The sequence below is a fragment of the Saccostrea echinata genome, unplaced genomic scaffold (genome assembly GCF_033153115.1).
Source record: "Saccostrea echinata isolate AGI-Se365-2 ecotype Australia unplaced genomic scaffold, CSIRO_AGI_Sech_v1 ptg000009l, whole genome shotgun sequence".
In the NCBI taxonomy this organism is placed as follows: Eukaryota; Metazoa; Mollusca; class Bivalvia; order Ostreida; family Ostreidae; genus Saccostrea; species Saccostrea echinata.
This window is the reverse complement of record NW_026889758.1, coordinates 35145411-35160160: the sequence shown is the minus strand read 5'-3', so window position 1 is coordinate 35160160 and position 14750 is coordinate 35145411. Positions and strand designations below refer to the sequence as shown.

At 35.2% G+C, this 14750-nt stretch overlaps 1 protein-coding gene across 1 annotated transcript in view; it reads left to right on the top strand.

Annotated features, from left to right (window-relative positions):
- Positions 1-13594, top strand: part of LOC133182284 (probable E3 ubiquitin-protein ligase HERC1) — a 73403-nt gene extending 59809 nt beyond the window's left edge. Inside the window, exons 61-78 of the mRNA XM_061317063.1 lie at positions 1326-1461; positions 1631-1779; positions 1939-2130; positions 2375-2513; positions 4363-4544; positions 4666-4821; positions 4992-5217; positions 5305-5552; positions 5772-6005; positions 6437-6606; positions 9546-9711; positions 9926-10002; positions 10138-10309; positions 10486-10566; positions 11373-11525; positions 11695-11828; positions 12248-12419; positions 12606-13594. Of these exons, the coding sequence (XP_061173047.1) occupies positions 1326-1461; positions 1631-1779; positions 1939-2130; positions 2375-2513; positions 4363-4544; positions 4666-4821; positions 4992-5217; positions 5305-5552; positions 5772-6005; positions 6437-6606; positions 9546-9711; positions 9926-10002; positions 10138-10309; positions 10486-10566; positions 11373-11525; positions 11695-11828; positions 12248-12419; positions 12606-12830 (3012 nt within the window). The 3' untranslated portion in view covers positions 12831-13594. The remainder of the gene's footprint in view (positions 1-1325; positions 1462-1630; positions 1780-1938; positions 2131-2374; positions 2514-4362; positions 4545-4665; positions 4822-4991; positions 5218-5304; positions 5553-5771; positions 6006-6436; positions 6607-9545; positions 9712-9925; positions 10003-10137; positions 10310-10485; positions 10567-11372; positions 11526-11694; positions 11829-12247; positions 12420-12605) is intronic.
- The last annotated feature ends 1156 nt before the right edge of the window (positions 13595-14750 follow it).

Below are 14750 nucleotides of genomic sequence, written 5' to 3'. Positions count from 1 at the left end.
CAAATCATTTACCTTGGGAGCTAGGATTGGGTCTCAATAGGAATCAAGGTTATAAAGAAATCTTTTTGAACAAGAAATGTTTTAGATCCCCCCCCCCCCCCCCCCCCCAATATGTTAATATAAAAAAAAGTGAAGTTTTAAAATTGATGTGTGTAATTACAGTGAAAAAGTGGGTAACCTAATAGTCAGGAGCAAACATAATTCAAGGTTTAATCTCTATCAGACCTCAATATCATGAGAGGTAATTCAATTCCTTAGACAATATCAGTGAACCAAGTTTGATTTTTTTTTTCAAGCAAAGGGTTCTCAAGATACTGAGTGGTCAGTACCTTCCTATGTCCAGTTTGACCTTTGATTTTGTGAGCTACAAAATCAATAAGGTCATCTACTCCTAAGGGGGAACCAGTTTGCCAAGTTTGATGTCTGTTAAGCAAAGAGTTCCAAAGATATTGAGTGGTCATTGTCTTTTTTTGCTCAATTTGACCTTTGACCTTAAGACTCGGAATCAGTAGGGGTCATCTACTCCTTATGAGCAACCAATGTACCAAGTTTTATGTCAGTCAAGCGAAAGGTTCTCAAGATATTGAGCAGTCAGTATCTTTGTATGTTAAGTTTGACCATTGTCCTTTTACTTTGTGACCTCAAAATCAGTAGGAGTTATCTGTTCCTTTAAAGGAACCAGTGTACTAAGTTTGATGTCGGTTGAGCCAAGGATTCTTAGTGTATTGAGCAGACAATGTCTTCCTAAGACTTGAGCAGTTTAACCCTTGACTTTTGACCTTGTTACCTCAAAATCAATAGTGGTCATCTACTCCTTGGAGGGAACCAGTGTACATACTTTAATGTCAGTCAAAGATATTGAGCAGACAGCAGTAAGTCTACATGTACAAACTGACAGATCAACCGATGTGCAAAATAATATGCCTCCTTTTTTCAAAGGTTGCATAAAAATCTTCTCAAGAAAACTGGACCACAGTTAGCCTTATAGATTAGCAAGTATTCCAAGTAATTTAGATTTCAAAGTTTGTTCAAAACATGACTTTAGGTACTAGGTTGGGACCACAAATGGAGATAAAAACTTTATACAGAATTAACAGAAATATATTTACATTTGCAGAAACAAAAATGCCACAATCATCAGGACTCAATATACCGTTACTTAAAATTTCAAAATAATGGACTTTCATCTTGTAACTGTTTATTCATTTGTCAGGAAGAGAATTGTGACTCACGTGAGTGTTGTGGTCCATGGGCCTCTTGTTTGTATGTGGCAGAATTTTGACCCAGGTGACCATTTTAGCCCACAATTGTTTTTTTTTTATTAGCCTAAGGTGGTGTCTGGCCAGCAGCTGGTACACAGCTCTTACATGCAACACTTGGCAATTTTAGCAGTAGGACTAGAGCTGGACAAACCTCTGTGTCACCAACCATGTGCCCCACATCATATCAGTTCTGACAATGGTAAGTTTATCACTTGAGTTGATTGTATGATTGTATGATACTAACTTGCAATGCTTGAGTATCACTTATTATGTAAGAAATTTAAAGTAAAAAGTATCAAAGAAACTGCCACAGTATTGTTATCTTCTAAGTTGACAGAAAGCTGATTTGTAATTTCTACTTTCTTCAGTCCAGGACCTAGTGACTCCAGAGTGGCAGTGGTTGTTGTCCTTCTCAGCAGCTGTCAAGTCAGCGGAGGCTCTATCCAATAGAACACCATTCCCAGAATCTTTCAGAATGCTCAATAAAGATACTCGTTCCTGTCATACACAGTCTTGGGTATAAAGTTGAAACAACTTTTAAAATCCTCATAAAACACATACACATGTACATGTATTGTACATGTATATAGTTCTTAAAATTAGACTTCAAAAGAGATTAAATTTCTTGAATCTTGTTTGAATATGTCCAGTCTTCATAAGAAATGATTTATATTAGGACAACACAAAATGGGATCTGAATATGGATGTACAGATAATGACTTGGGCTATGCAGAAACCAGAGGACTGGCTGATTGGGGGGAAATGTGAGGCCTTCCTTTGGGGGAGTGGTAGAAATGGACAGATGTCTGAGGGAGGGAGAGGGGCATTTGTTCCTGTTAAGGTCCAGTCTTTCTCCTGTGCACAACAGGTATGTCTTTTCCTGTTACCCTCTGGATTTTATACATGTGAATATTAGAAAAGAATGCTGTACATTGTATTTTAATTATGTACATGTACACTTCTTTCCTTCTGAATTTAAGATGACATTCTTTACACATAAATTACAGAATAATTTATCTTACTGCATACACACCATCTTCTCATATAATGAAACATCAAGATATATTAATACATCTCTGATTTTACATTGAGTTACTTATGATTTGTTTAAGATTATATGTGGACAAAACTGTACCTTCGTGGTTCAGAACAATGGGACAGTAATGGCATGTGGAGAAGGCAGTTATGGTCGATTGGGTCAGGGTAATTCTGATGATCTCCACTCGCTGACAGTCATATCTTCCATTCAAGGTAGACAACTTTCTTATTACATTTTATAAGACTGTACTTGAGTTCATTTTTATGCTCAATTCAGCATTCTTTTAGACAACTGCAAAACTTTTTATTATTTGGAAGACCTGTAGGACTGGTCCAACTCACAGTTGGAAAGATTATTATAGTGATTGAATTTTTATACCCCTGCTCCAAAGGAGAGGGGTGTATATTGTTTTACCCTTGTGTGTGTGTGTCTATTGATACATAACAAATTTTCGTCGCAGTTTTCTCAACAACTGCTTAAAGCAGATGCATGAAATTTTAGCACACAGTTTTGGCATGTCATATGGTGGGATTCATTAGGGCCCCACAAGGATTTGCAGGTGCCCTATAGTAATCACTCTGTCTGTCTGTCTGTCCATCTGTCTGTCCGTCTGTCATTCTTCCGTCCACAAATTTTCTGTTTTTTTCTAATAACTTTTTAGGGTTGACCAATTAAGTTCAAATTTGGTATGTTGGTTCAATAGGCAGTAAGACATATTTTGATGCTAAGTTTGGTTCTCTATGTCATCCGGTTTGGAGCTGGGGTGTTGGGGTATATTCCTTAACTTTATATAAGAGTGAATGGGCAAAGAGAGATAACTGCTGAGAATGTTCCTATTGTAAACTATGAAAGGCTGCAATGAGTCTCTTGGGATTAATTAACTTTCCTCTTGAAGAAAATCCAAAGCATTTATCTTTATCTGCCACATTGAGATTAATTAACACCTCTGTCTGCAAATGAAGTTTGTTTTGAAGTTAAGGTCAATTCTGAATAATGTTTACATTCTCTGAAATGTGGATTTAAATAATGTTCATACATTATTTTGGTAAAATACACAATGAGTTATGATTTTATTGAATTCTAAAAACAAGATATAGATAAAGATAATGTTTTTATTATTATTTTCTTTTTTCTTTTTTTTTTTTCTTTTTTTCTGCCTTATGTAAATTCAAGAATACTAATTATTTTAACAGGTATTCAGATAATAACCTCATTCTATCATTGCTGAAAAAGTTCTTATTGTAAACTTAGAAGGAAAGGTTGAGAGAGCAGTATAATTAATCCCGTGGGTTTGATTATCTTGCTGGTTTGCAGAATATTTTAGAGGGTTATCTTTCTGTCACTTTAAGATTAATTAACACCTTTGTCTGCAACTGATATTTGTTTTGAAGTTAAGGTCAAGCCTGGGTGATATTTGCATTCACTGAAGGCTGGCATTTTAGAAAACACATGCTTCATTCATTTTTAAATGTACATTTAATTGAGTTATTATAGATATGATGTTTTTTACTGCCTTATGTAAATACAAGGATACTATTTACAGATTGTTGGATATTTAGCAGTTGCTGTTGCTTATTCTTTATATATTTTGAAATTTTTTGGAATCAAGTAAAATTCTCATCCCCTAATCTGCACCCTTATATTTCTAACCCTTAGCGGGGCCCTTGCTGACTGGTCAGATTTCTAGTTTTTGTACGAATACAATGTCAACTTCCTGTTTATCCATGCGTCTGTCCATACCAAATTTCCATCGCAGTTATCTCAGCAACTACTCATCGCAGATGTTAGAAATTTTTAGCAGTCTCTTTATTTTGACATGCTATATGCTGGGATTCATTTTTGTAATCTGATATCAAATTCCTGTTTATCCCTGCATTTGTCCATACCAATGTATTCACATGATAGCCTTTATTCATATCAGAGCGGGGTATAACAAATAAGCATTAGCTCAGACTTCTTGTTTCTTATGAAAAAATTATGTAAAAGGTTGTGCTTTTTTTTATTCTTAAATTTCCTCGAAGCATGCATGAGAAGGTTTCCTCTATAAATCACATCTTACAGGTTTTGTGGTGACACAGTTAGCCACATCTGTGGGGTCAGATGGTCATGCTTTGGCTGTGACAGAGAGTGGGGAGGTGTTTTCCTGGGGGGATGGTGACTATGGTAAACTGGGACATGGCAACAGTGATAGACAAAGGAGACCCAGACAGATTGAGGCCCTGCAGGGGGAGGAAGTTGTTCAGGTACTACACATAAAATGTACTGTATTGATTTCATGATATTTTTTTTTCAAATCATTCATTGTAAGAACATTATGATGCTCACTTCAGATTGTTTACTTGTACATGTTGTTTGGTTTTGCAGTTATCATGTGGATTTAAGCATAGTGCTGTAGTGACAGCTGATGGAAAGCTATTTACCTTTGGGAATGGAGACTATGGAAGATTGGGCCTGGGTACAACCACCAACAAAAAAGTTCCCACCAGAGTTGTGGCCCTTGAATCTCACCAGATTGGATATGTAGGTGTACTGTGTTCATGTAAAAGAAAAAAAATATGTATTCAGTCATTTATTATATGAAACTGCATGTTTACTCATGAACATAAGCAAAAATATGTCTGATTTATTTAAAATTTCTGGAGGATAACATCTTAAATTGTATATGGACTGTTTCTGAAATTTAAATGTAGGTTGCCTGTGGTTTGAACCACACTTTGTGTGTATCATCAGATGGAACAAATGTGTGGGCATTTGGAGATGGTGACTTTGGGAAGCTGGGACAAGGAAACACTGTGGGAAAACATTTACCGACTAAAATTAAATCTCTCCAGGGACATGTAGTTAAAAAGGTGACCTGTGGAACACAATTCTCTGTAGCTCTCACTAAGTATGGAAAAGTCTTCACATGGGGACAAGGTATGAGAGCTCAATATATATTTAAAATGCTGTGAATAAATCAGCAAATTTGGTTAATGAAAATATATCCTTTTTTGCTTATTGCAGAGAGACTTATAGGGCAACCTGACACAAGAGGGGGAAGCAATTGTCAGCCACAGGAGGTTGCCTCCCTTTCAGGATACTTTATAGAGGATGTAGTATGTGGGGCAGAACACACTCTTGTCTTGACCAGTGAGGGTGATGTGTGGGGTTGGGGAAACAACAGTGAGGGACAACTTGGCTTAGGACACACAAACTCTCCTGTGAGGGAACCTCAGCTAGTGCCATGTCTGACTGGAAAAAATATCAGACAGGTTTATATCACATACACTGTATTATATTTACAATATTATCAGTTAGTTTACTTCTCAGTTTTACATGCCATTATTTAGTGTATATTGCTGGATGTACATTTATGTTCTGAGAGGAAAAAATATAAAGTAGACTAGCATATCATGCTGGTCAAATTTTTTAGGTTTACACATAGTTATCCTTTATCATAAAGAACACTTTTACATTTTGTCCATTTCTAGATATCAGCAGGTAGGACACATAGTGCTGCCTGGACCACACCCTGTCCTCCACAGAGAATTCCTGGGGTTCCTATCCCCCTGCAGTTGGGGACCCCCAGTAAAGTCCCTGCCAGCTGTAGTACCCTGAGGGAGTGTCAGATGGAAAATATACAAAGTCGTCTGAAGCTGCTTCATCACTTCTCTGATCTCATCTACTCCTCATGGAGACTTCTTCCACTTACAACAATACATAAGGTTAAATACAGTAAAAGCGGGTAGTAGTGCCGGGGACTGCTGATTGCTACATTCCTTGGTTAATTTGTAATACACATGTATTCAGTTAATACATGTAAATGTTACATGTATTTTGTAGTACTGGGTCCTTGTAGAAAAAATATGTTATTTGCACCTGAATATACACTATCTACATGTATGTTTACTACAAACTTATTTTTCTGTACGTTAATTTGTCATAGTTTGACTTCTGTCTATTACATCAAATGTCATTAAATTAAGTTGAGTTTAATGTTAAATGACAGTAAACATGTAGTTAAAATTTTAATCTACAGGAAGATGTATCATACATTTCTAACAATCAAACAAATAACTCTGATAGACATATAAATTATTTGTTTTTCTTTGTCATTGTGTAGAAGAACTAACGGATGATTTTTTTTTCCCGGCAGAGCGAGTTGCCTCACTATGCAGCAGGCATGTCTGGTATAGTGGATGGAAGATTAAGACCCCTGCTATCCCCCAGAGTGTTCTCTCTACCCATGGTCAGGGCTATTGGGAAAACTATGGTACAAGGAAAGAACTATGGGCCCCCTATCACAGTAAAAAGGCTTTCAACAAGGTACACAAACAAAGAATCTTAACTTATATCATGTGTAAGTAATGTAGAATATACATGAAGAGTCAAAGATTACATATGCCCATTTATGCTAAAATGTGCTCATGTTCACCTGAGGAATAAAATATTCAGATAGAATTACAGAGTAAAGAATGCTATATGCAGGTGCTTATGATTGCAAAAAATCAACCGATTTAGACCAGGGCACATATAATTGTCTTCATGAAAGCTTTTATTAAGCCATCAGAGTCGCTCAATGGACCTATTGCCATTTGTTTTTGTGAGTCATTCATCTTGCATAAACTTGTCTCATTTTTGACTTCATCAGAATCTTTGAACAATTCACAAAAACAAAAATTCTGCAAAACTGCATCCTTGGGTTGTTAAAAATTGACACAAAATTGATGTGAGAGCTTCCTTACATACTAATGGAGATTAAAGTTTGCTCACACCTGTTTAGGATTCCTGAGGCACAAAAAATCTATAGGAATGGGTTTACAAATTTTAGCCTTGTATTTTCCTCAAGTGTAAAAGCTGGGAAAGTGATATTTAGGTGACTAATAAAGTCCATAGGTTTTTATACCCCCCGCAAACGAAGTTTAGGGGGGGGGGTATATTGGAAGAATCAGCATGTCCGTCTGTCTGTAGACGAGACTTTGTCCGGACCATTTCTTGGAAACTGTTGCAAGGATTTGTCTGAAAATTTGTACACTTATTATTCGCCATATGAAGGTGTGCACCTGGTATTTTCATCATGATTGAATAATTTTTTGGCATTTTACAGGTGTTTTTTTTTCATTTTTATTATGTGGTTTTGTCCGGATCTGTTCCCAGAGACTACATGTTGCATAGATTTGTATGAAAATTTGTACACTTATTATTTACCATATGAAGATATGCACCTGGAATTTTCAACATTATTTGGTAATTTTTCTGCATTTAATAGGTGTTTTTTTTTTCAGTTTTATTGACTTAGTCATTTCGGGTTCATGTCTAAGGTTTGAGATATAGAATCTAGAACATCTGTACAAAAATGTGAACTACAGCTTAAAACTTCTCATTAGAACTAAAGAAAAAAATCACAAAATATTAAAAACAGTTTTACATTACACAGCAGATAGTGTAAATCCATCTGTCCCTTGGGAGTAATGAGTGGACATGCATCCAGTTAAAGATTAATTAATGAGTTCAGTGTGGGAAGCTGTTAGGGCATCTCTGATCAAGCAGGTCTTATCTATATCTCCTGGGAATTGGGCAGAAAGAAATAAAGATCTCTGTTGTCTAAGTCTCTTAATTGTAATTTGTGTCTGTCAAAATACATAGTTACTGGAACCAGCCTTTTATTTTCAAAATGAGTTTGATATAAAGGTATTAAGATCAATTTGATAAGATCAATTTGATTTTGTATAATTAATTATGATATTTTTTTTTTTCAACAATCAATTTGCAGAGTGTCATGACTCACAAAGATGACAGATAGTTGCAAACTATTTTTTCAATGTAATAAAAAACACTGTAATTACAGGTAAACTTCGTTATCTCGACATCGACGGGACCATCGGAAAATGTCGAGATATCCGAGGTGTCGAGATATCAGAGTTGAGACTTGACGTCCAAGATTTCACTGCATAACCAAACACATACATGTGTATAAGCTAATTATACGTACATGACTTCAGTATAGACTGTAGGTCAACTTATTTCAGCAGTCCCTTCATTTTTTTTTATTAAAAATCTAAGAAGTTAATTTAAAAAATCTTATTTATAAAACCTGTTCTTTCTCTATCAAAATCGTTCTAAATTTTTGTAGTTTTCCATCTAGCATTCGCGTGTTACTTGCTTTTTTGTCAGAACAGGATACGAAATGCGCTCTATAAACTTCGAACCGAACCGTATAAACATGATAAAGTCGACATCCGAGATAAGAAAACATATTAAATGCGTAATTATTTTTTTTTCTTATTTCATTCAGGAAGAATGTGCATTAATATTAATTTTTTAAGAGATTTGTGTATCTAAACTAACGAAGTGATATTATAGATGCATGAATTACGGATGATTCGGTTAATAGTGTCGTTAATCGGATTATTTCCTGTTGAATGCATTTTAACTACAAAATCTTTTAATTCTTTAGTTTGAATTTATTCAATATGTTTATTATTCTTTGTAATTTAGTTATCTTTTTCAATTTTAAAAGTTATGTTAGGTTTCGACATAAATAAACGCCTGTAAATTTAAGCAGAATCGTACAGATTTATCAGTGATATTACCCAAGCTGAACATTAAGCAATTAACGTCTCAAAGACGCCGAGGGGGCTTTGGATTCACCTACAAACACAGTCTGTAAAATTAATTAAGTAGCGTGTAGTCAAAACATGGGTGTGAAAGGTGTGAATTTTTGACGACGTCGAGATACCCGGAGCCGTCCGTGCGTGACGAGCGACCCTATCTGACAAACAGTTAGGTTCAGTGGAGCAGAAAATTGCCGATGTCGACATATACCAGGTAAATTTTGCTCTTGGGACTGTGAATATACGTCGAGATAACCAGGGTTGTCGAGATTACAGAGGTCGACATATCAGAGTTTTTGCAAATCATTTATATAGTAAATACTGCCGGGACCGCGGACGGACGTCGACATATCCCAGGTTGTCGACATATCCGATGTCGAGATACCGAAGTTTACCTGTATTAGTATTGATGTTTTATTAGGCTGCACCTTAGTTTCATTAAAAAAAAATATATAATGAGTAATTAAATTTTTACTCTAAATGTTTAAGCAAATTGCGAACACTTCTCACATCTAGAAAACATTAGTGATTTGGTACCTTCTCTAAAAAAGCCAGCGGGGGGTATTTGTCCATTTTGGACAGTTCTAGTTTGCTGAAGATTAGGGTATGAAATGTGCATTATCACTTACACCACTACAACCATTATTCCAGGGGTAAGAAGTGTAAACCAGTGTTTACACAGATAGGACAGCAGGTGATTAAACTGAGGGCAGAGGACCTAAGGTTACCAGCCAGGGCCTGGAAAGTCAAACTCATTGGGGAGGGAGCAGATGATGCAGGAGGAGTATTTGATGATACAATCACTGAAATGTGTCAGGTAACTGCATTGTAGAAAGTAGATGAAATTTACAGCCTTTATAGAATTTCTGTGTTATGCCTCTGTGACATAGTGATCTGTGACCCTCCAAAAATGCTTTTAGTGCAAAAATGTACTTGATCATTTGTCTTCTAGTGGTCAAAATTATACATATTTCTTGTAGAATGTTTTATGAGAAGGTAAAATACAGTGTATGTTCATTTTTTGTCTTTAGGAATTGGAAACAGGAATTGTGCCATACTTCATTCCAACACCAAATGCCAGAAATGAGTCTGGGAATAACAGAGATAGGTAAGAATGTTAAATGGTTGAAATAGGCCAGAATTCAATATTTTGTTTTGAAAAAAATGTTGGTTAAAGTTTTGCTAGAGTTGCTGTGATATGCATTTTATTATCCAGAAATTGCTTTGAAAGTTATGATTACAGATTTTTATTGAACCCAGCCCGATGTGGAGAAGATGATCTTGCAATGTTCAAGTTCCTGGGGATCCTGTTTGGGGTGGCCATCAGAACTAAGAAACCCCTGGACTTACATCTGGCCCCCAGTGTGTGGAAACTCCTGGTAGGAATACCACTAAGACTGGAGGATCTTGAGGAGGTATGCAGTAGTTTTTAAAGGGGTTACAATCTATTGAGTGAGAAAGACAGAGTTTTATTTTGTTGTAGTAAATCAAGTTTTCGTATTATAAAGACTGCAGCTGCCAATGAATGCTATTAACCCTCTCATTTCAGTGAAATATTTCTCTTAAATGTTTTCAACTTCTGTTGTTGCAGACTGATCATATTTATATTCAAAGTTTGAGGGGTATTCTGGATATTCATGAAAGTGGAGTGAATGAAACCAACTTCCATGAGGTAGTGTATCAATTGCAGTTACTATAACTAAGGGCTATTTCATTTAAATCTGCTTTGAGGGGAGGAAGGGGGTATTTTTGTTGGTCATGTGGTGTGAGTTAAATTTGTTTCCTCAGATGATGGGTCCTACAGAAAAAAGGATTCCAAAAGGGATGAAATTTAGTACATGTACTCAGAACTACTTTTTTCTCACTTTGTGATGGGTTTACTGTTGATATGTATATTTTTGTTCATAACTGTTGGGAAAAAATGAGTCCTGCTGTTAAATCACTCATGGTAGCCATTTGAGGGACTACTGACTGTCAAAATTTGATAGTTTACCTTTGCTTAAGAAGAAGATGCTACTGAGTTATTGCCCCTTACAGCAGGAATCCTGTACCCTTCAAGTAGTTAGGGGATGGAAAATGATTTAATGTAGACAAAATATTGTATTATAGCTGATGATGAAAAGACAGAGCAGGACTGCAGGTTCACTGGAATAAAGTTCAGATAATGAACATTTTTACTGAAAATTAACTGATTAAATCTAGAGTAATGGGCTTGGAAACAACAAAGTATTACATGAATATCAGAACATTTGAATAATTGTAGTTCTCAAGTTGTTGGAAGTTGATACATGCAGGTACCCTTGACCTGAAGTTGCTATTAAGCTAATGAAGTCATAAGAATTTTTTTTGTTAACAATTTATGATCATTAAACAACTACCCTTCCTTTCCCTCCCCCAAGAGGTTAGTATATAACTCTTACATGTCTATACAATAATGTAAGAAATGTTTCCATCTGATCATTTTGATGTAATTTCCAGTTCATCCCTTTGGACTGTTTTGAGGGTCAGAGTGCTGATGGCAGATTAGTCCCTGTTATTCCAGGGGGAGGGACATTACAGCTTAACTTCAACAATAGGAGGGAGTATGTGGAGGCAGTGCTGAATTACAGGCTCCAGGAAATGAACCGGCAGGTTAGATGTCACTGATTTACCTTCTGTTGTTAGATTTATTTTGTTGTTGTCTATGATATGCCTATATTACCGTAACTTATTATAATGGGAAAGGGGGTAGGGTGGGGGATGGGGTGGGGGTTAATATGATTACATGTATGTTTGATGATAATTTTCAAATTCAATTTAGGCTGCTTCAGTAAGGGAGGGTTTGTCATGGATAATTCCTGTTCCCCTGTTGACCTTACTGACCCCACAGAACCTTGAACAACTGGTCTGTGGGATGGAGGAAATGTCTGTAGATGTTCTCAGGAAAGTAGTCAGGTAGGAGTGTTAATCACTGTTAGTGTATTACATTTGGCTGTGTATTCAATTTAGCACCTTAGACGGAAAGCAGCTTCTAGTAAATCAAGTACCATACATAGCTAAATTTCTGGCATAAATATTTGGTCCAGTTTCAGTGGAGTTTAATTGACACACAGGTACATTACGTCAGGATACATACACATATCTCTATTGATTTTTGATGAGCAGTGTTGCCATGATTACTAAAATAGAACTAATTTTAAATGATTTTAAACACCTACTCCTTCATTATGGTGATTTAATTTTAGGACATGTATACTACACATACATAAAATGTATATTGGTTTTTAGGTCACCTGAGTCACTTGGGTGATCTATTACATGTACCATCTTTTTGTATTTTAATTTTATACAACCTCACTTTTGATGTGTTGCAGGTATCGTGGAATTGATGAGAAAAATGAAGTAGTGTGCTGGTTTTGGGAGGTCCTTGAAGCATTCAGTAACGAAGAAAGAATACAATTTCTTAGATTTGTCTCAGGAAGGACACGCCTACCAGCTAACCCTTCTGATATTTCACAGAGGTTTCAGATCATGAACTCTGACAGAGTGAGTGCAATTTGAAAGCATATTTTGTGGTTAAAGAAGGGAGCATGTTTTTGATTTCAAAATTTTTAAAAAAATTTTGTGCATATCATATGTAAAGTTCCTTGCAAAGATGAACAAATTGAATTGTATTCTGGAACAGTATTTCTCTCAATGTCAGGATACAAATTATTTATTCATTGCTTTTAGGGAGCAAATTGTTTACCAACATCTCAGACATGTTTTTTTCAACTTCGCCTACCAAATTATCCAAGTAAAGAAATGCTGGCAGAGAAGCTACGGTATGCCATTTTCAACTGTCGATCTATAGACATGGATAACTATATGCTGGCCAGGAATGCAGAAAATGAACAAATGTCTGATGAGGATATTGAGGATGAAGATCTTTTTAACACAAATTTTGGACAAACTTAACACTTCAGGACATAAAGTCTCTAATTATTCAGTAAAAGCATAATTGTTCCCTAGTACCAAAACTTAATAGACATGTTACAGTTATTTATGTGGTATGCAGGACAATTACTTGGCTTTCTGTAGGAAATGTCATTTGTTTCATGCTAAGAAATTTCAAATTCTCCATAAATTTAATATATGGGTGTTTGAAATGATTAACCTGGAAGCTATTTTCTTGCTTTGTTTATATGTCTGTGATATTTGCTGTTTTATAAAAAGCTATAATGTGAACACATTTTCATTGTTATACTCTGGGTAATTAACTATCAAGGGATACTAAATTTATGATCCATAGATTTACTTACACAATGAAACACAAAGTATCAAATCTTGAAAAATCCTGCATCTCTTGGTTGAAAGTGATGAAATACCAGTATTGGATCATTAAATTGTCCTTACAAATACAGTAAGGAAAGCATAAATTGGTTTTATTTTGAAGAATTTCACTAGAATTATGTTTGCCAGATGTGCAATGTATGAATGTGCTTACTGGAATTTGTAAATGGTTTGTATACTCTCTCAGAAATCTGTTGATGTTTGGAAAAGTCAAGGTACAATGAAACCTATTAGAGAAACTAGAAATATGTCCATAGGATATGAATGCCCTGCCCAGGGTTCATTATAATGCAACATGAAAATTTGTATTGGTGAATGAAGTTTGATGAAAATATCTTGAAAAGTTTCTTTAAAACTGAGTTTTATACACAATAAATAGTAAAGTCAAAGGTCATTGGGAAGGTCAAGATAAAAAATAAAAAAAAAATTGGACACAGTTGGTAAATTCTTACAAAATAATGTATCAGTGTACAAGCTTACATAAAAATATCTTGAATTGTTGAAACTGAGCTAAAAACAAATTACAGAAGTAAGGTCAAGATAAAAAAAAAATGTTAATGAATTTGAAAAGCTCTCCTCATTATGTGTCAGCATGTAAAGTTTGACAAAAATATCTTGATTTGCTTTTTTGAGACTTAGCTAAACGCAAATTTGAGAAAAGCGAGGTCAAGGTAAAAGGAAAGGTCAAGGTAAAAAATGTTGATGCAGTTGAATAGCTCTCATCAATATGTATAAGCATATGAAGTTTGATAAAAATATTTTGAATAGTTTCATTGAAATTTAATTTAACATAAATTTAAAGTCAAGATCAAATGAAAGATCAAGGTCAAAAATGTTGCTGCAGTTGAATAGCTGTCACCAATGTGTATCAGCATATTTGATTTAAGATATCTTGAATAGTTTCTTTGAAACTGAGCTTAAAGTTGCTTGAATAGTTCTCATCTATAAAAATTGATAAAAATATCTTAAATAGTTTCTTTTAAACTGAGCTAAACTCTAATGTAAAATAAGTGAGGTCAAGGTCAAAAAATATTAATGCAGTTGAATATCTCCCATCAATATGTATCAGCATATGAAGTTTGATAAAAATATCTTGAATAGTTTTTTTGAAACAGTTAAATGCAAAGTGTGACGGAAGGAAAGACGGACATAAACGCTATATGCCCCTGCCGTATTCATGCAAAGATTTATACCTGAAAGTTCATGACATCTTAAGAAGGAATAAGTAAATCATGCTAATATACGCAAATAGAAAGAATTTAAGTTTATGATTGTATATCTCCCACAATGGAGGAATGTAGAAAGGACGTAACTTACCAACATTTGCGATAGAATGTAATGATGGAAAAGTAAAGAATTGTCAGGTGTGAACTCATTATCTACCCTGGTACATGTATGGGTATTGAACAGCCAAAATACGAATCCAGTTTCCACACAATACGTATCACATTATTTCAGAAATTTATACCACGGACTTGCTCTGAGGTCTTTAACTCCATCTTCACATACTCCCGCTACATTGTTTTTTAGCAAAATGAACGATGG